General features: G+C 39.2%; 1 protein-coding gene across 1 annotated transcript in view; it reads right to left on the bottom strand.

Annotated features, from left to right (window-relative positions):
• Positions 1 to 898: 898 nt before the first annotated feature.
• CIDEB (cell death inducing DFFA like effector b) overlaps positions 899 to 22,638 on the bottom strand; it is a 128,183-nt gene continuing 106,443 nt past the window's right edge. Inside the window, exons 4-5 of the mRNA XM_044057858.1 lie at positions 11,054 to 11,241; positions 899 to 1,445 (exon numbers count right to left, since the gene is read on the bottom strand). Of these exons, the coding sequence (XP_043913793.1) occupies positions 1,307 to 1,445; positions 11,054 to 11,241 (327 nt within the window). The 3' untranslated portion in view covers positions 899 to 1,306. The remainder of the gene's footprint in view (positions 1,446 to 11,053; positions 11,242 to 22,638) is intronic.

Below are 22,638 nucleotides of genomic sequence, written 5' to 3'. Positions count from 1 at the left end.
ATAAATAATGATTGCAGTAATGTAATTCAGCTCACTTTTATCAGACACAGAGTAAAACACCCTCTCATACCCCCTGCATGTGCCCATCAATTCCAGCCAGTTTACTGGCTGTGTACACCTTGTCTGTGACCAAATGAAAATATATAAATAATAGCTCTGGTATACAACCACACATACAAACAGATCATGTGTATACAGTGTCTACCTATATCCATCTGTACTGGAATCCAAAAATATGTCCAAAGCATATTCCAAGAAAAACAGCAATATTACAATTTCAACGACACAAAATCACCAGTCTTGCTCAACTATGACTCTATAAAATGATCAGAAAGTGGTGCACAACTGATTGCATTTTAACATTACTAAAGACTTTTCCTAACTTTTAATCAAATGCACAAGCATGCATTTTCATGTCCGAGATTAGTCAGCTCTGTCTGATGTCCGCAAAACCTGGGTAGTCAGGCTGTTCAGGCAGGCATCTTCTTGAGATTAATTCTCATATATCAGGAATTCTACTACAGCAGTGTTCTACTTGACCATCTACTGTTATAATGAGTTTCACAGTTGTACTCTATCTGCACTAAATATGTCTATGTTAGATGCTGTGGAGAGGGACAGAAACAAAAACAAAATGTCTCTTTAGCTCAGAGTGTCAAGGTTATGAGCTGCTAACAATCTCCTGTTTGTTTGGAGTTTGCTTCTCTCAGTCTTAGTTTGCAAAGCTGTATGACTCTGAGCACGTCTCTTAACCAGATGTTTCCTGTTCATTCCTGAAAAGAGGCATGTTTTGATAATGAGCTCACTTGGTTAATTAATGAAAAGAATAACACAATGTATACATTACTCACTCCCTATTGCACAATTAAAAGGTCAGTTTTAAATGTACAAGACAAAGCAGTGTTGTAGATTTTAATTGGTGGCATTTTGAGTGTTTATACATTTTAGAAAAGATCATGTTCGATATTTCTACAAAGGAAGCTTTTCTGGACTGAGAATCTCCTCATTTGTATCAGCCTAAGGGAGGTGATTATACGTGTTAACAGAGGTGAAGTTTAGCAAACATCTTATGAACTGTTCTGTGTTGTTCAGTTTCCTTATTTCCCATCACTGCTACTTGTTTGTATTCATAAACCACTTCTGCAAATAGGACAGCATCATCATGAAATTACAGTTTTCATGAGCATGTGATACCTTCATGTTCTCGCTGTCTTTTTTTTTTTTTTTTTAGCAAAGAAATAGCTATAATCATAAAAATGGTCAGTGTATTTCCAAGTTCCTGTTCCCTTGTGGTTTATTAGATCTGTTATTGCTCAAGGTATTCTGTGACCCTGACAGGCTGCCACTGCTCAGGTCCATCTATGATTCGGCGAATGCAGGTGGCAGCCACAAGAAAGAGATTTCCAAGTCCATGCATCAAAGAGGAAGCCAGACGCAGAACCTCTCTGCAGGGAAGATAAAACAAAACAGTTTTAGTAAAACAGTTTCCATTTTTCAAGTTATCAGTTATTGCTCTAAGATTCAGATGGGATCATAATAACAGAAATGAATCAAAATTCCGTGTTTAAGTTTGGAGAAATATTTAATAATGAATATAATAATGAAGTCCTGTCTTTACTACATGAACTTGAAATCCCTCCTGTTGTGTAGAGACATCCACCATAACCATGGTCCCAACATATCACAATCCATATCTTCCAGGTACACAAAATATGCTTAATTTTATCTCAGTAAATGCACATAGCATGTGCAACAAAATTTCTGAGCTGCATGCTTGGATGACTGCATATCTACTGATATACTAGTAATCAGTGAAACCTGGGTTAAACCACATATAAAGGATACTGAAGTACTTCCTCCAGCCATTAATATGTTCAGAGCTGAACGACTTAAAAGAAAAGGAGGAGGTGTTGCAGTAATAGATCCAGCTTCTATTTCCCTAACCCCTCACAACCATCCGTGCCCTCCTTTGACAAAGCCAGACTATTGATTACTTACCTTGAATTAAACAATGATAAAAGTTTCTGCATTATAGCTTTATACATACCCCCGGTAATAACTTATAAACTCTGGAAAGTATCCTATCTTAGGTATCACAAAATAAATGTCTAGGAATAGTAATATTAGTTGATGGCAACATTGACTGGCAGAAACGTAACTTACAGATTCCAACAAACAGCATAAATCTATTTGGATTTTCTCAACTAATTACTCACCCAACCTTTACCAGTTCTGCAAACCATCTCTACAACTAAACTTATTTCACATTCATGTAGACAACACACCTACAAGACAGTATGAAACCTATTCAGGTTTGACCAGCAGGCCTTTACAAATTTACTAAACTCCATCAATTGGTCCTTCCTTAAATATTTACCACTAGATGATGCAGTTAAACAATTGAATTCTATATTCCTAAACACTTTAGACAGTTTAGCTCCCATCAGAAAGAAAAGAGTCAAAACCAGCTATACTCCTTGGCTTTCTGTCTATACCAGATCACTCATGCAAAAAAGAGACAAGGCTTGGACAACTTACCTAAAACATAAGCCTCATAAAGAATTTACAGCATTTCAAAGCACTGTGTAACATTGTAAAGAAACAGGTTAATTTAGACAAAAAAAAAAAAATATTTCTGTGCAAAGCCACAAGATCAGCACAATTCCAGTCCAAAAAGATTCTGGCACACTATAAAAAAAATCATAAACCCAGGAAGTTAGTCTTCCCCCAACACAGCAACTTAATTTAACTCTTACTTCAATGATAGCATAGCTTCCATCACTAACTAATTCCCTCCATCTCCCTCTACCCTCTCTCAGCTATTACCTGTCACTCCACATTTTCCCTTCAACTGGTTCCTACTTCCTTTATCAAATCACTCTTGTGTAAGCTCAGGCCATGATCCCCTCTGCAGACAATCTTCCTAAAGAATTTCTAAAAATCTCTGCTGACTCAATTGCCTGCCTGTCTCATTTTAAACCACTATCAAACATTCTAGAAAAATGTATCCATAAACAACTTCTTCAATACCTACTTGACAATAATCTTCTCCCTCCTACAAAACATGGATTCAGATCAGCACACAGCACTATCACTGCTCTACTATCCTTTACTGACACTGTCAACAAAGCTCTTGATATAGGAAACTTTGTCCCTTCTCTGTTCTTAGGTTCATACTAGGCTATCTGCCCTAGGGCATTTATAAGCCTAGCCAGAGTGTGTTTGGCTTTCGCCACCCATTTTATATGAATTTTACTATGCCCTTTTTCGAGGTTAGTTTACTGTGCCTCTATCTAACAGTGACACAGAAGTGATACCCGGGGTAAACCTGCGATCTCCCATCCACTCATCAAGATTCCTCTTGAAGAGAGTCAGTGAGGGACTCTGCCTAACTTGGACTGGGATTTTATTCCAGAGTGAAGGGAGCCTCTGGGTTATGAATCTGTCCCTCCAGCATGTCTTATTTATTTCAGTGCAGAGGTTCAAGTCCCTCGAGCGCATAGCTCGATGGGATTTGGATTTTCTGAGGTGCAGCATGTCCATTAATTCTGGGTTGGACATGGCTTTATACGTCAGGCACAGATCGCCTCTAAGCAGGCGATATGCAACCGAGTAGAGCTGGAGTTTCTTTAACCGGGCAGCATATGGCATCTGTTTGAGCCCTTTGATCCTCTTGGTGAGGTACTTTTGGGGTCTTTCTAGTTGCTGCAGGTGTCTGTGAGGTACATCCCGAAAGGGGCATTGTACTCAATTATGGGCCTGATGAGGGATGAGTAAAGAGGCACAATGACCTCTCCTGATCTAGATGTGAATCCCTTCATGATTTGGTGGGCTATATAGAAGGTTTTTCTAACCACGTGGTTGTCAAATGAGAGATTGCTATCAACTTGGGTCCCCAGGTCCCTAATTACTTCTTCCGTACTTAATGGATTACCACCTATGTGGTAATTTGGGGGCACTTTGTTTTTGCAAAGGGGATGACTATACACTTTTTGGCGTTTAGCTTGAGGCCATGGCTTTGGCACCAGTTATCAGTTTCTATGAGACCCTTTTGGAGGATGCTTGTGTCAGCTGGGGAGTCGATTATGGTGCCCAGTTTGCAGTCATCTGCGAACTTGATCAGCCACAGTCCTTCCATGCTGGCCTGTACCTCCGAGAAATATATACCGAACAAGAGAGGTCTCAGGACTGAGCCATGTGGGATGTCACTTGTAACTAGTTTGGAGTCTGACATGGCTCCAGCAATTCTGACCATGTGGGTTCTGACCTTGTGCCAGTTTGCAAACCATCTAGTGACATAGGGGTTTATATTTAAGCTGGAGAGCTTATCTATGATGCCTGAGTGAGGTATTGTATCGAAGGCCTTTGTGAGGTCCAGGTAGGCTGTGTGGACCATCTTCCCCTCATCAATGGCCTTGGTGACTGTTTCAAAGAAATCAACCAGGTTTAAGAGGCAGGATCTGCCCTTAACAAAGCTGAACTGGGTAGGATCCAGTGTCTGTAGGTCCCCAATATCTTTATGAGTTACATGATGATCATCTCCATAGCTTTGGAGACCAAGCTAGTCAGGCTTATGGGGCGATAGTTTCCAGGATCCGTTGAAGCACCACCTTTGTGGAGAAGGACCACTGTTGCTGTACGCCACTCTTTGGGTACATAACCTGTAGTAAGGCTGAGATTGAACAGTAGCTTTATGTTGGGGTTCAGCTCTTCTTGGAGTTCATGTAGGACGCAGCCCGGGACACCGTCTGGTCCCATTGATTCTGTGTTTTTTGCTTTTGAGAGGGCGGCTCTTACCTGAGCATCTGAGATGTCAGGGGGGCAGCACTCTGCTGGGATAGATATTTGCTCTTTTGGGGGGGAGGGGGGTAGAAATTTGCTCTGAGCCTGTCAGCCAGGATGTTGGCAATGTCAGTGGGTTCAGTGTATTTTTTGTCATTTTGGACTAATTCTGAGTATATCTGGGAGTTCTCACCCAGGTTCCTAACATAACTAAAGAAAGCCTTGTGATTATCTTTAGTGTCTTGTGCAATTTTTCTCTTGAAGCTGTTCTTAGATGATTTTATGAGTGCCCATAGTTTTTTGCTAATACTGATCAGAGATGCCTTCCCTTTTAGGGATTTTGCTCTATCATGTAATAGCTTCCGCCTTCTATTGTATAGTTTGTTTATGGCTGGGGTCCACCAGACAGGATGCCTGCCTTTGGGGGATTGAGTCTTGGTTTTATTTGGGATTGCGTGATCCATGCATTCCTGAAGGTGTTCGTAGAATGCGTTTATAAAGGATCCTGCGGTCTGAGCCATATTTTCCACAGGCCCGGGGGCTTTGAAGGATTCTACCTCGGTTTTGAGGAGTGTGAAGTTTGCTTTAGAAAAGTTTCTCACTGAGGTTTTCTGGGCAGGGGGTGGGGCCGGGATGTGGATATCCAGTGAGATTAATTTATGGTCTGATCTTGCCAGTGAGGGATACACTTCTGGTCTGGAGCATAGAGTCCCCATGTTGGTGATGATCAGGTCCAGTATGTTTTCCCCTGTTGTGCGAGTGGTGACAAGTTGTTCCATAGCATTTGAGTTTATAAATTCTAGGAGCCTTTGGGCTAGGGTGTTGGAGCTAGAGTAATGCTCCCAATCTATGTTTGGGTAGTTGAAGTCACCCAATATAACGGTGTTTGGAGAGACCTTCATATTTTCCATTGTTTTCAGGAAGGCCGAGTGGGGTTCTATCCAAAGCCGTTGATACTGTCTCCCACCCCTGACTATCTCTTCTGGGTGCAACCAAAACATCCATACAATGATTCACTGGCTATCTCTCTAACAGATGTCAATCTGTCAAATGGAACTCTAACTTCTCTCCTTACTTACCTGTTAGCACTGGGGTACCTCAAGGCTCAATACTAGGTCCACTTCTCTTCAACATTTTTATTAACCATCTTAATACTGCCACCAAACAAGCCACCCTAATTCAATATGCTGATGACTCTACATTAATCTGCTCTGCCAGGACTCTCTCTCATCTACAGAGTTTAACACAGAAAGCATTCGATTCCATTGAGTCTTGGCTCACCATCAACCATTTACTACATAATCCAAAAAAAAAAAAAAAACTACACTTCTACTGTTTTTACTTTAATCAATAATTTGACCTACATATCAGCAACATCATAAAAAAAAACAACTAAAAAAAAAAAAAAAAAACTGGGCATGATGTATAGGGCTAAGAAATTCATCTCCAGCTCCACAATAGTAACCCATGCCACCACCTATTTATTACCCTCCCTTGTATACACCACCTGTCTTAACCAATCTTCACTCTTCCCTCAAAGCAAAACTTAGTCAATGTTATAATAAAGTAGCTAAATTTGTCGCAGGGTAGGCCCACTTCTCTCACCATTGCTCTGCTCTCAAGTCCCTAAATTGGCTCAAACTACCCCACCATACTACCTTTAATCAACTAACATTAACTCACAAATTAATGTACAACTCCTCATTTTCGCAAACTACCTCATCACTACTTCAACACTATACTCCATCTCATGACCTACAATCCTGTCACAAGTAAATACTATCTATTTACAAACCTCAAATATCTAACAGGGTTAGCCTGTACTCTCACTGTGTTACCAAATCATGGAATAGCATTCCAGAAGCAACCAGACTTGTACCCCACTACTATTCCTTCAAGTATAGGCTGAAAGAACATCTAACCAATGATTGGATCTGCCCGTGCTTCCCGCCATCTTAGTACTCTTTTCTATTCCCTTCTTTCACACTTTTAATAGACTTTTTCTTGACTTCTCTTCCTGCTTTACCTACTTTCTAGCCTCACCTCTCTTTAATTCTTTAACATTCTAATGTCCTTTCTTTATATTCTTACACTAACCTTTATCTATCTCAGAATTTGACTGAAATTTACTATCTAGTTCTGTCAGAAACGGTATATGGCTTTTATGGTCTATTACTTATTCTGTTATATTTTTTCATGCATCACTACGTAACATGCACATTAGGAACTCTCTTCTATCTTGTATATAATATGTGGTCAACTTTGTTGCTTGCCTTTAAATTTTGCTTATTCTTTATTGCATTTCACATATTGTACTACTTTTTCTTAATATTTGTAACCGTTGTTCAGTTTTTTTAATTCTGTTTAATGTGTACTGTGGAGCTTTTGTCCCCAGGCCTCCGCTGAAAATGGGCTCATACCCAGTCAGACTTTTCTGGTAAACAAATGTCAAATAAATAAATACATAAATAATGTTTCATTTCCCAAACTGAGAGCAGTGAGGTGGAGCACAGTCCTTATATGTGTATCTCAATTGCTGTGGTAAATAAACCTCAGTAAAGCACCTTTGTCATGTGATGAGTGGCCCCTGGTTCAGATTTCTAACGGTTACCATTATAAAGTGTCTCAGTACTACTGCCAGTATGTATCATGCTACTATACCTGGATGATATGTGTAGTACTAAAAGGAATTCTGTTATTGTGCTACTGAAGAGCTAAGGTGCAGTGAGTTTCTATACCATTAGACTGCCAGTATGTGGTAGCATATTGTTCGTTCAAAGAGCTGGTTTTAACTAAGATACTTTATTATTGCTTCTTTATACTGAGTTACATGTCTGCCAGAGAGCAAGAAGTTACACTTTTCTGGCAAAGTACTAAGATAACCCTTTAAGTTGCTGTTCTTCTGGGATGTAGTAGGTTGTTCTGCTGCCAGGGTCTTGTCATCTGCTATGTTTTTTATTAAACTGACTATTTCTAGCTGTATGGTCTGAGTATCTGTTTGGTAATGTTTTTTGTCTCTTAGAGCTAATAGCTCTGTGGAATGTGATGGCTGGAGACTAAATGACTAAGGAAGAATGAGGAAAAGTCCTTTCTTAATGTTCCAGAATTAAAAAAAGCTCCGTCTGGCACTGTAGGAGAGAGTGATGGAGTCCTGACTCTGGCCCTGGTACTACAGGAGCTAGGCAAAGAGGGGAAGGAATGAGGGGTATGGCAGCCTTACCTCTCCAGGGGGGCAGGTTGTATCCACTTGGGAAAACATGGAGCTAGTGTGATCTCCCTGGTGAAGACTGGAAAAAACACCCCTTGTTATTGCTGGATGGGGTGGGGGGCTACTTTGAGGGAGTTTCCCTTGCAGAAGTGAGATGATGACCACTACTGTCAGGTGGTGGCAGGACCCAGCCTGGGGCTTTTAAAGTGCATGCTGTGATTAGGGCCAGTACGAAAAAAGCCAAATCTCCCTTGATGGCTGATTGAAAGATGACCTTTTCTGGCTGACTCTTACCCTAGTGATGGGGAAGTAATGGGTCGGCTGGTCATGAGGGAGCTGATGTTTGCCAGGCAGCAGGGGAAAAAAAAAAGGCAAATACCAGTTCCCTGGGTCCTGATAATATATCCCTGAATAGCTGCTGAGAATAACTACATCCCACACAGCCAGACCCCTCTGTTAACTCTTCAGCTAGAGTTTTCCAATTGGTTACATCCCTGGGGTGTGAAGAACAGCTATTGTAGAACTCTTCATAAAGGTGGTTACTCTGCTGACCCTGGGAATTACCGGCCCTGTAATCCTACCTTCCCTACTTAACCTGGCTGAGTTCTTTTTAAGGGTTACCAAGGTCATGGATAAAGGACATGCAATTCATGCTGCCTACTTGGACCCTCCCAAGCCATCAGCACTAGCCCCCCCCCCCCCATGCTGGAATTAATAACAAATTCTCCCAGCTCAACATTAATTAAATGTAATTTGCTGTATAGCTAATTGGTTGTCAGTAAGAATCCATGTCATTAAAGTTGGGCTGTTTGCTGCAGACAAAATAACATTACCAGCAATGTCCCAAAGGGCTCTGTACTGAGCCTCTTTTCTTTCACACATTTGTCTCTCTGAGATGAAAGCTGAGATCACGGGACTGAGGCTGACAAAGTTTGCTGATTGTAAGTTCTGGTTGTTATCAAATCCAATTCAGACATTTAAATTCTTCAGCAGGGATTGGATCAAACAAATGCTTGATCTGTTAGTCATGGGTTTACCTGCAATGCCAGGAAATTTAATATAGTTTTCTTTGGTAAATCTGGTTTCACCACCACCACCACAAAGCACATAGATAACGTTCTACTTAAATGTGATTGACTCATCAGACGCTTGGGTACCAGTGTTGATAAACTCTTCTTTGACCGTCCACCACATCTCTGTTGTGATTAGAAAATCTTTGTAGCCTGCACAACTTATCCTTTGTAGTATCTTCTCAAGGTTCTACAAAGTTATACTCCCACTTTATCTCTTCCCCTCATTAAGCCCATCATTAAATATAATGCCCCCTTTAGCATGTATACTGCAAAGCACATAAAAGAACTTGAGAAACTTCAAAGTTTCCTCTCCAAAAAGATCTATAGTCTTACTAATTTAAGTATTTTTTTAGACTAAAACCTGTGTCACTCTTATCCGTCTTACACGGGCTCCTGAGGGGTGACCTGTGCTTTTCCTTCATGATATGAATAACCTTATACTGTTTGAAGTCCTTCAACGTAATAGAATCAATAATAAATCAGACACCTGCTTTAGATAACCTTACCCTAGACCACCACATTAACCATACTAACTGATGTAATAGGTACCTAATCTAATGGATTTTCAGTTTGTGGAACAGACTTACCTTTCATATTGGAATACTTTCCATGCAACCTTTCAAACCAGTCTAGATGACTGTATGGGGTGATCTAAAATTTTCTCCTGGGATATAAAAATCTACTTAATGGTGGACACTATTATCCTTCCACCAGTTCTGGATATATGGCTGAGTTTCTTGATGGTCTTTTATGTTGTAAGTTAACCCAAAAAATGCTTCTTGTTCTTTGTAAGCCAGATCAGTCTGCTAATATCCTAGGGTGTGTTAAGTTACTGTGCTGAAGCTCATTTTATTTTGATGTACTTTTTTCTCCAACACAGCTGACCATCAGCTGATCCCACTGCCTCTGCTTGATTGCTAAGTCTACCTGTCCCTCCTTGACTCCCCCAGGCTAACTCCATATTAAGGTTGTGACCTGTGAGGAGTTCAAGGTGTCCTTGGGCAATGTCAAACTGCTGCTGTGGGAGATTTTTCTATTTTACATCTACCCTCTGTCTGTGTGCCCAGCAACACCTGAGGGTATGACATGCAGTGGAGATCAGTGCTGGACTGCCCCTCACTTCTCCAGGGAGCTGATTGGAAGTTGCCCCACCCAGCCTTGGGCAGAACTCTGTGGTTGTTTCAGAAGTCTCCACCAGGGAAATTAAATTGAGCTGTATGGCTGGAAAAAGCACCCCATCCTTTCTCTTACCCTGAATGGGCCAAAACCATCTTTCCCTACATGTGCCTCAGACATCAAAGCAACTAAGTTACATGGGACATAGTCAGGGCTTTATCCCACCAGCTCATGTTTTAAGATCATGTAATAATAATACTCACCTGGGAAAATTTATTTGTGTAGTAACTGGTTGCACTGGTATCCTGAGTGAGGCTGACTGCATTGACTGTTTGAAGTGGTAGTTAACTGTTTCAGAATTTGAACTGGTGCTGTTCTTTATACCAGTGCATCTGATAGCAAGCTCATTTGAAACCATTTTATCGCTGTTCAATTTTCTCCACATCGAGATGGTAAGATTTTAATTTGGAACCTGTGCACCATTCTCTTCCACACCATTTTGTTGAACCATAGAATTTGGACTACAGGTATGTGCATGTGGGAGGATTCAGAGTTTTTCAGAACAGTGTTGTAGTAAATGATCATGCATATTTCAGTGAACAAAGGTAGTTTTTGAATGTATTCTTAATTTGAATTTAAAATTCTTGTGATTCAGTGGTTTTATTAGGTAAATAATGGTAGCACTGTAATTAAATGACACTGTTGGAAGGATCAAATGAATTAGTGACCTATGCAAACAGTATAGATAATAATAATAAAAAATGATGGTAAAACATTGTTTCAGCATCAGGAGAATGTAAGGTAAATTAAACATTCTAAAATGTATTATCATACTTTTCACATTTTGTAGTAATGTCTGGGAATAAACTCTTACCTGAGAACCTTCTTAGGCCCAAGGCACTTGAAATCAACACTCATGGAGTAGAGGCCATAGAAGGTGGCTTTGACGTTGAGACTGCCAAAAAGATCTCGCGGGTGCAGTTTGTAGATGTCAAAGGTGATCCGAGCAATATCTTTGCTGTTCTTTGGTTTCTCATTTGTGGAATAGGATACAACTCCACTCTGCAATATAAAGTCATGACATTTGATAATACGTAAGTTAAACATTTAAAGATAGGTGCTTCTTTCTTCTTATTTGTTCTTCCAGCCCAATTACATTACTTTTAGACAGACCATGTGTCAAAATATGCTATCACACAAGCATACTTATTGCAGTATTTGCAGGTAGCAGCCTTTCTGTTAAACATTTATGTCTTTCATTAATTCCAATTAGGTGTTAATACAAATGAACTTATGATTTAAATGTGCCGAGACCAGCCTTTGTAACTTGAGCAGATGATGGCTGTAATAACCCGTGCTACATGTAACAACTGACGGAACTTCAATTTTGATTCAACTATAGGGTTGCCAACGTTTCATGTAAAAACTTCTGGACATGTACGTGAAAGCAAAATGCATGTAATTTTGGTACCGGAGTCGGATATCATGAATATGGTTAACAAAACAAAACAAATGAAATTCCTCATGATAGTAATGTGGGTGTGAAGCCAGAGACTACTTTCTGAAGCCAATTTTCCTTCTAGCATTTTTTTTCCATTTTACTTTGCACTGTGCTGAAGATGTATGTTCAAAGATTTTACTTGTCAACAATTCAGGAAACATATTTTCTAAAGTCTCCAGAGCTAACACATGGATTCATAGAAAATGCTAACCTATCCATAACTTATACTGAACAGATTTAAGTGCAGAGGTTAGACTGACAGTTCAAGTCTCTACAGGAGAATGTACATTTTGTAACTCTGGTCTTGCTCCAATAACGACAGAGTTGAGTTTTGGTATCTACAAAAGCAAGAGCATTAGGTGAATTAGGCTAATATAAAGGCCATTGAGTATTTTCGGATCTCTTGTTTAAATTGCCTTGAATAAGATGTCACTTTGCACTAGACTTCTGCTTCTGTCTAGTATGACATTTTGTGCAAACTGCAGCTTCCTGCTTAACACAATGCCTAGGTATTTTAAGGCATAAAACCGTGCCCATCTTTTGTTACCCATTTGCATAATCTTATATTATTTTCATACTGAATACTAACCCAGTTAGTTTTATGCAGGTGATTACCATGTTTAAGTATCCATTTATATGTGAAATGTCTGCACGTCTAGTCACAAATGTCCCAGTCTTAATATTATTAATGTATTTATTTATCCAGCATTTGTTATGGGTTGGAAACTATCACATTCAATGATACTGGTCCTATAATAGATCCCTCTGGTAGATCAGATTATCCATTCAGAGCCACAGCCTTACGCAACTACCCTCTGTGATCTACAGCTGAGCTACCTGCTGCCCCATCTTACTATATAGGAACTTATACTATGAGATGCCATACTAGAAATTATTACACCAAGGCCAAGGGCTAGGGTGTTTAAAGAAGGACAGGTATTGGATTACTAAAGTATGCTCATAGAAAACATTTTATTTAGAAATTGCAGTATTTTGCTAGGACAACTTTCTCAAATGTTGCACCAACTACTGAAAAGCTTTTGCCAGAAACACCAAATCACAGCAAGCAGTGACCAAAATGAGCCAAAACCATGAACATAAAGAAACCTCATCCCCACCAAGAGGGCAGCTAGGAATCTTTTTCAGACTGCCACTCAGAAATTTTACAGCTGAAAAAGCAGATGATGTTTAAAACTGTCTAAACAAATACAGAGATATGCAAAACATATTTAGGAGATAGCAACATACCACTAAAATCACCTTTTGTGTGTGTGGTTATAAGCTGCAAATAACGTGGACCGTTTTGAAATGCATAGAGCAATGTTTGGAGAGTAAAGTACAGTTTTAAAAGCTTGGAGGGAGGTGGGGACAACAGCATTTGATCTGAATACAAAATATACATTCTTCCACCCATGTCTCTCCTTTGGCCTTCTCCTCTTTAGCCAAGTGCTTTTCGTGTAAATAATATTTTGCAGTCTGGTAGACACCAAAGGCTCCATCAAGGAGTGCTGTGCATTCCAACAAATGACTCATCCTAAGTGCAGTTCTATCTCCACCTGGTCCCTGATTTTGGTGGGTTCACCTGTTCTATAATTCCTAATGTTCAAAGTCAACCATCTAAATTTATATCGCTGAGCCAGCTCAAAGGGAATTTTACCTTTATGCCTGCTCATGACATTCCCAAGCCTAAAGCTCCGAAAAAACATCACTCTCCATAAAGTCTCATCACCAAAGGAGGCTGCCATGTTGAATTTATGAACTCCAGCCTACCCATGATCCTCAAAACAGTCAGGAAAATCCTACGCTTGAAGCGAAGTAGAGGGTGGGTTGATATTTAAGAACTAATGAAAGTAAATCGTATCTGTCAGCTGATTTTGGCTCAAAACTTTACTGTGTGCCTCCTATAACTGGTGATTTTGGTAGAACTTTTAAGAGCAAAAACAATATTTTAATCTCTGATTAAGATTGTGTTATACATTTTGTTCAAGCCCCCTTACTCTAGAAATAAAACCAGTGAAGCAACATTGATTTTATTTTTTTCTGGACAATAAACTGTCTGGAAAAGGCAGTCTTAAAAGTTCTATCAAAATCACCGGTTATAGGAGGCACACCTGTTAGGCATTATTACTTGTATACTGTCGCCTTGGACACAGTATATATTCCCTGTAGTCAGACTTGTTGATCTCCTGTTTCAGGTACTTTGCAGATGTTTGAATTTCAACAAACACTTTTATACATCACATTAAAGTAGTCATATATTCAATTAATCAAATGCATATTGCTTTGTTAAGCACCAGAAGGACTAAAGAATTGATTACTTGATATTAAATTTACAACATAGAGTTTCTGATAAAGGTAAGCTCTCATACATACATAAAATTATCAGAGAAGAAACTCATTACAGTTCAGATACCTATTGGAATTATTTCATTTCCATTAATGGTGAATCACCAAAACAACAAGATAAACAATATATATTGGAATCTGCTTATAAAACTACTTCTTCCATTAATTGGAGACTTTTTACTTGGAAATTTTTACATAGATCCTTCTATACACCTTTAATGATGAATAAAATAAATAATAAAGACAACTTATGTAAAAGATGTAATGTAGAAATAAATGCTGATTGGGCACATATGTTTTATGACTGTATAAAATTGAAGGAATATTGGAAGTTAATCAATGAATTTTTGCAGGCCCTTTTCACAGACAATTTCATTGTTTCTAAATCACTTATATTATTTAACACACCTGTTCCTAAAAGTGTTAAAAAAGTTAAACTTCCCTTATTATGGTCTATTCTAGCAGTGGCTAGAAAAATAATAACCAGAAATTGGATTTCAGATACCCCTCCTTCATTTAATGAATTTAAAAATGTTATGACTAAAGTGTGTCATATGGCATTGATGACAATAAAATCAAGAACTACTAGAAAAACATCTTATTATATTATATTATATGGGATACTTTACAAAACCTGTTAAAAAAATCTTAGTCTCAATAGCATGACATTATAGTTTAATCAATTGATTTGATTTGTAGTGGATGTCTTTGTAAATACTTTGGTTATTTTATTGAATGGTATAACTATTTCTATTTTAATTGCTTGTATAAAATTGTTATGATATTTATTTTGTATGTTAAAAACAATAAACTTGTTTTAAAAAAAAAGAAGGACTAAAGAAAAAAAAAATCAGCATCCCTTAGGATACACAAAGGAAAACAAGCATAAATGAAATCAAACTTGTACAGCCTTTAAGCTAGGCAAACTATTTCAACATGGAATTATTTTTGTAGCATGACTTTGAATGATGCCAATTTCTATAATTCAGTATGATTGAATGGTGTCAGCTACCCATAATTCTCTTTGACTTTGAATCGCATAAACTTCCTCTCTTTCTTCTATATTCCTGCAGTCCATCTGTAGTGTGTCAACGTTATTCACAGGATAATAAAAATGTACTTAGTGTCCAGATCACTTGGACATCAAATGACTACAGTAACTGGAGGCTGAATATACGTGTCGATGGCATGTTTTTGCTGAAAACAAAAAGCCTTGATTAGATTTCAAGCTAATGTTGACAACAGCAGCTTTTATCGTCAAACCAGGAATATTTACCACATGATGGTATTATCAAGTTTGATTACTTTTTACAAAAAGTTAGAAGATTTTACAAATGCGGTTTTACGTCTAAAAGTTTATAAAAACTCTTAGCATTTACTTTGAAATAGTTGCTGCTGTTTGTACCATTTAATATGGCAAACTAGAAATCACAGATTGACATAACTGTAATTATCTCTCTTATTTAAGCAGTTTACTCAGAGGCATTTTTATTTCTCTCTGTAATGTTATTACTTCCTTTTAACTGAACTTTTTACTGAAGAAAATTTTTCCAAAGAAAAAGCATTGTATATGTTAGATATTATGAATATAAATATGCTGAAAGATAAATTATAGAATAAAAAGTTTGCTTGACTATATGTATAGAGTTTAGCAATGTAAAATGTGCATTCATACTATATGTATAACAGACAGGCTTCTCTTCACAGCATCAAAAAGAAAAGCCTAACAAAGCAATATTGGAAAGCAAGGATTATATGATTTTCTCATGTTTGCAGAACAAATATCTATTAACAGACATCCTTTTTTATAAATTCAGCAATACGTGATGTTTTTCCAGTAGGAACAGCTTATACAGATGTTTCCTTTCAGAATGGCATCCTCACATCAGCAAAAGTGCTTAAATCACAAAAGGACAATAGAAAAGTCTAAAAACAGACATTATGCGACTTCCCATAGAAGGCCAGAAAAATATACTGAGGAAATAACAACCTCTTGTGTGCGTGATTAGCTCTGTATATAGCTATTGTAGTAATTCAGTTATGTGAGAGAAGGACAGAGAGAGGTATTTTGTAGAAGTCATCATTCATGTCTGTAATGAAGGAAAACTTTGTAAATATATGCTACAAATCTGACAGACTACGTGTGGTTTGTTATAAAATAAGTTATCTGTAACTGTGCTTATAGCTGCAAAATATATTTCTTTATCAGTGTGCAATTTGAAAGGCTTGGTGCTTTAAACAGACTACAGATGGAGTCATGATGTGTCTCTGATTCAGCAGTAAACAGCACAGCAAGACTGTGTGTTTTAAGAAGACTTCAAATCCACCAAGCAAGCAGTAAGCAGAGCAGCTGAATATAATTTTTCAGTATACATTTGACAAGCCACTAACATTGAACTTTCAAAAGTTTATAACCTGCCATACTGCTTTAGGAAAAAAAAAGAATGTGAATCTGGACCAGGCCGAGGCCTTTCATGCCATTTCCCATGTAGGCAGGCATTATTGACAGACTTGTAAATCTAAATAAAAATCTTGATGCTGTGCAATGGATAGTTAACTGGTTGTCTGGCAGAACCCATATGGTTAGAGTTGCAGGAGCCACTTTTGAAAGGGAAAACAATTACCAATGGTTACCACAGGGCTCTGTGTTGGGTCCCCTCCTATTTGGCATATATTTCTCAGATTATTAGGCCGGACTTGGATATCCAGCATGAATATCTAAGTTTGCAATTGACTGTAAATTGAGAGTTGCTATTCAATCTTCCACTGACTCCCAATTGCTACAACATGGGTAAGATCACATTAACAACTGGATCAAAGACAATGGTCTGAAATTGTTTCATATAGCTGACACACTCCTCCAATCAAACACTGTCATAAAGGAACTAAACACTCTTGTTGTTAATCCCTTATCTTTTGACCAGCATGCCTCAGCAATAGTTCCGAAAGCTTTCTGTCTAGCTCATCTAATTTCCAAAGGCATCTTCTTTAGATTCAGCAAAGTCTTAATTCTCCTTTTTGTATATCTCCTCATACCTATTGAATATATTGCCCCTTTTGTCATGTATTTGTCTAGGCGCATCACTCAGCTTGAGAAACCTTGGAGATTCCTACTAAAAAGACCAGTGACCTCAGCAATTGCAGTTGCAGTTGTCAGGACAGACTGGCAGCCCTCTCTTTGCTGTCTGTTTCTTATAGACTCCTATGTGGGGTTCTGTGTCTAGTGTTTCAAATCATGAAAGATCCATCCTTTTTTTGACCTCCTGTTCCTTTGCAGAACAAATGGTTCTTCACATACACAGTTAAAGGAATTAAACCTTAGTCAAACAATAAACAGGACATGTTTGTGTGACAAATTCATATCCTATAACATATTTCTCACCTCTGAAAAAAACAGCTACATTTCAAGCAGAGTAGCACCCTTGCCTTTGAGGTAAACCTAGATAATTTGATGGGCAGACTCAAATTTTCCCTAGTTTATCTTATATTGTCTTCCTCAAGGTGAGAGGGAAGTTTTGAATTTGGATTATTAGCTAGGTTTGTAATGGTCTGCCAATGGATTGCCTAATACTCACCTACAAACCTATTTACTACATTTCTGAAATCATTACCAAATTACTGTCCCATATAGCGACTCCTTTTAAACCCAATATTAACTCTGTATAAGATTAGCAGAGCCCATCCCACCAAGGCTAAATACTGATTGCTTGTTTTTTTAAGGATGTTGCTTTTATCCCTAGAATTATGCCCCTGACATGCATTGTTTGGATCATTGTTGCAGCAGTATTCTTTGCATATATAAATTAGATGTAGGTGGTTTCCACCTGAATGGACAACCTTCCAGAGCCCCCCCCCCCCACCAGACACCATGGTGCAGGCTAACTCATCCCTAACACAATGCTACACCTCAAATAACGACAGCCGTCAACCTGCATTATTTTCATTTCTTTTCTGCCACAGGCATATGCTGTGTTTCAGGCAAAATTTTGGCATCACAGCTCCCACTTCCAGAGATCTTTAAAGGATAAGATCCTTCAGTGGGAAAGTCCTTTTTCTTAATAAGTGGCTTTTTTACTAGTGAACACTTCCTAGTGAAATCTTTTTTAACAATTTCCAGGGCATGCATTCTGCTGGCCTAAAAAAAAACATCTTTGATTTGGGGGGAGGCAGATCCCATACAAAGATTTGCATTCTGTGCGACTGTTCTGCATGGATAGTCCTACCGTGAGGTAGATGGACAGATATGTGTGGGTTTCACTACAAAAAACAAAAAAAAAAAAAAAAAAACAGAAGTAGTAAATAAACCTCCCTTAAAGTTTGTCTGATGCAAAAGAAAATGGAATCCATCAAGTAAGCATCAGAACTGTAACAAACATCTGTCGCCATGGGTCAGTCTACTTCTCCCAAGGCAAGGCATAAAAAGGTTCATCACTACAAAAAGATTTTTAAGTGGAAAGGATCTTGAAAAACAAAAAACATCCCAGGATCATAAGACTACTCCTAGCCCATCTTATACACAAGAATACTAAATCCATTGAGGGAGTTACCCAGTGCCTGACCTCAGCATCATTTCTGCCTACTGTCCTCTTATCGGGCACACCTCTGATGGAGGTAGAAAGTCTCTGATTTGGACTCTTTCTCCAAAGAAAATGAGGATTTACCCAGATGCCTATCCCTTTCAGATACAATACAGATTATGAGGAGATGCTTTCCTTAGTCTACTCACCTGAAGGTGTCTGCTTTGGAAAGGCCCTCAACCTCATGAGGGAATATTATAAATGGGAATCTACCCTTAACGTCTTGAAAAATATTTTGAGTAAGAATCCTGTGAAGTATATGAGACTAAAAAGAGATTCCCATGCACAATGGGCCTGGAGGAACCCAAAATTAACGATATACTTCCAGTATTTGAGGAGTTCAGAGATGCCTTTGTGGTAGTTGCAGCCTGATTCATAATCTCCCACGCTAGTGAAACTATACAGATTCTCCAGGGTATGACAGGTGTTTCAGTACTCTTTAAACAAATGTGACAGTGGTGTCCTTTGTGATTTCCCTTGACTGTGGCCAGGTGCTTCAAATTAGCTCTAGTCACCAATACTTTCCCAAATGAGCAATACATAGATTTGAAAATGTATACATGTCAGTCACCCTCCTTTTCAGAGCCATTCATTATCAGACCTCCATAACTAAATGCCAAGTTGCTATCCCAACTAGGCAAACTAAGCAACTTCCCTAAACAGCAAGGCTGAGACCCTGAAAGTGCAGGTTTCCAGCAAGACCAGACAGCATAAAGGGTAGGAAAACATGCTATTAAATGTGGGTATGATTTAGTAATGGACAGACACAGTTGGCAGAATGGTTAAGGTCTTTGTCTCCCATGCTCAAAATACAGAGTTCAGTCCTGACATTTGTCCAATTTCTGTGTGGAGTGTATATCTTCAGTGTGTCTCTGTGGAGTTTCTCACACCTACCAAAAAACATGCTGGGTGTTTCTACCTCAAAGTCATCCAAGAATTGAGTTGTGGGCAGCAGTACAAAATCCAGATGGTATCTATAGACCAACCACTTTGGGTGTCAGGTGTAGTACACAGTGCCCTCTAGCTAGGAGAACATGAATCATAGACTGCATGTCATGTCAGGGATTAGTCACTTGATGGTATAAAAAGTGGCTCTAGGTGATTTGGTCACATTGACTAATGTCAACAAAAATGGGTATGGATTTTTGCCAGTGATAAATGGGTTGAGGACCCAGTCTACTCCAACGTATGCCAGGGGCACATGCCAATGGTGATAGGAATCTATGTGCCCTATTGGTTACTGCATGCCAGCTATAAAGCCCAGCAGCCCTGGGTCAATAAGCTACTGTCTGACTGGTGTCCACTTGCATAGCTTGGGTTACTTGGGATAGATCTTTGAATGAAAGCTGAGTGTAAAACCAATCAATCTGCCAAACACGAGCTAAGGATTGCTACACTCAGTATACTTTCACTGACAGAACATAGCTTGGAAGTACATGGCATGATGTTAAAGAGGAGGCTGGTCATCATCTATAGCCAGGTGACAAAATGGAAAGGCAGTGTAGATAGCCACTTGGCTTGGGATCCAGAGTTTATTACTCAGGGGTAGGACAGACAAGAAATGGTGTGGGAATTGTGGAGAGGGAGAGACTTCAGAAGACAGCCATGGATGTCATCAGTATTGGTGACAGACTCATGGCAATCAGAGTCCAGTATAAGGATAGGGCAGTATTCATAATCTCAACCTGTGGCCCACAGCAGGGTTGTGACAGAGAGGAAAAGAATGCATTTGGGCAGCAGTTGCTGCACCTTCTAGATAAAGCAGGACAACATGAGTTGGTGTTGATAATGGGGGACCTGAATGTACATATTAGGATGCACTGAACAGGATATGAGGACTGCATGGACCACTTGGATGGAACAACAGGAGTTAAGAAAGAGAGGCCATCCTAGACTTTGGTCTGGCAAATGGCTTGATGGTGACCAACACATAGTTCAGCATTAGCAAGCGAGACAGTCTCAAGATCACATACAAGAGTGGGTGGCATGCAACTCAGGTAGACTTCCTCCTAGTAAGGAAAGGGCATTGGAGTAGAATTAACATTTGCAAAATCCTCCCCACTGAAAGAGTTGGCCCACATCATAAACCATTAGCTACCTCAATTATCTGCAAACAGTGGTTAGAAAAGACTCTAAGGTCAACAGCAACTAAGCTGAAGACCTGGACGTTGACTGGAGAGAAAGCACAAGAGTTCAAGGAAATACTTAGGAAGAAGAGGAAATAGGTGAAACTGAAGAAGAAGAATGCCAGTGCCTTAAAACAGGATGCAGGAGGATTATAGAACAGATATGTCTCAGCCAGTTATGGAAATAAGGTGCATAAGGAAAACTGGTGGTGGAATGCAGAAATCATGGAAGTCAACAAAAGAAAAGAGGACAGTTGGAAAGAATGGGAGACAGAAAATATGTACTAGGTTAAGAAGGAATACTGACTGGCTAACAAAGAATTTAAGATAGCAGTTGCAATTACAAAGAAAAAGGTATCAGTAGAATTCTAACAGCTTCTGGAAAGTGATTCAGCAGCTGGCACAAAGGAACTCTATCAGGTTGCTAAGCAAAGACATAAAGATAAAGAAGATAGTCATCTGGCACCCTTTATAAGGGATGCCAGCAACAACCTGCTCACCAGTCCACAAGACATCAAAGGCACATGGAAGGAGTACTTGCAGCAGGGTCTGGATAAAGAAAACCTCATAGAAGCTGTACTGCCCCAGACACAGCTTACAATGAAAGAAGAGGAGCCTTAGCAGTGAAGGCAGAGCATGTGAGGAAGCTAGAAGAGATGGAGTTGAAGTGCTTGAAACTGGTGGTAGGATGCACACTGTGGGACATTCAAAGAATTCAGGACATCAAAGCAGAAGCCCAAGCAGCTTCAATTGTATGGAAAGTCAAAGAAAATTGATTACAGTGGTCTAGATAGATGTGTAGGAAAGCAGAAGGCAATCTGGTGAAGAAGATTTCAGACAGACAAGAAGTAGGCAAGAGGAAGCAAGGGTGTCCAACAAGTAGGTGGATAGATTATGTAAGAGAAGACCTGTAGCAGTCAGAAATGAGTATCAAGAAAGGTAAGAGAATGTCATTTAATCAAAGAGATGTCAACCGTTGATACAATACCCTGACCCCATGTAGAAAATGGGAAAAAAACAGGGGTTGATGATGATGAGGATGATGACTCAGTAGATGTAGCATCAAGGGAAGAAGCTATGGGATCCATTGTTAACAATCATGCTTAACAATTTGACTCCTCCCATGAGATGTTAAGAACAACTATTTAATGCTTCTTAAACAGGAACTTCCTGTTTGTACCTCTCACACAAGAAACTTTCAGAAAACTGGAGGAGAAATTAAACACAATGTAAGCTGGAAGGCACCTGCTCCATCTTCTCATTCTTAGGTACAACAGAACTTAGTCCATGGCCTTTCTTCTTTCACTAAACTATGGGGAGCAGGCCAGACATTAGAGAAACTGTGAAAAATCTAAGGGGCAATGAACAAAGAAGGAGATGCCAGGAAGACCTACCAGCAAATATGCCAGGGAGCCCTCTGAACAATCGTGAATAACATGAAATCCCCTTCCCTTTCTGCCCCCTCTCCCTTTGGAGCCAACTATCACCTCCAAATTCTACCTGGGGTGGACTAACTCTTTTCAGAAGTAGTTGGATGAAGATAAATTGAGTACATTATGTGCTAGAGGGCATCTCTTCAGGGTACAGAATAGAATTCATAACGTTCTTATCCTTCACAAGGATGCCTCTAATATTGTAGAAAATGACAGTTAGCCTTGCCTCTAGTAGACTGCTTGTTGTCCTAGGAGACAACAGAAAATATCCATAGGGAAACAGGTTCTACTCTGGACATTTCCTAGTCCCCGAGAAAGATGGGCCATGGAGGCTTTTTTTGGAATTTTCAAAGCTAAACCTTTCCTTTAAGTTTCTAAAGTTCAGAATGTAAACTCTGAAGTCTCTTCTGCCCTTATTTATGGTGACAATGGACTTCAGAGACACAGTTAAATGTGCCAGTATACAAAAGAGCAGA

Source organism: Protopterus annectens, chromosome 16.part0, assembly GCF_019279795.1.
Source record: "Protopterus annectens isolate FY-2018-M chromosome 16.part0, PAN1.0, whole genome shotgun sequence".
NCBI classification, from domain to species: Eukaryota; Metazoa; Chordata; order Ceratodontiformes; family Protopteridae; genus Protopterus; species Protopterus annectens.
The sequence above is the reverse complement of the archived record's forward strand: the minus strand, read 5'-3'. Positions and strand labels throughout refer to the sequence as shown.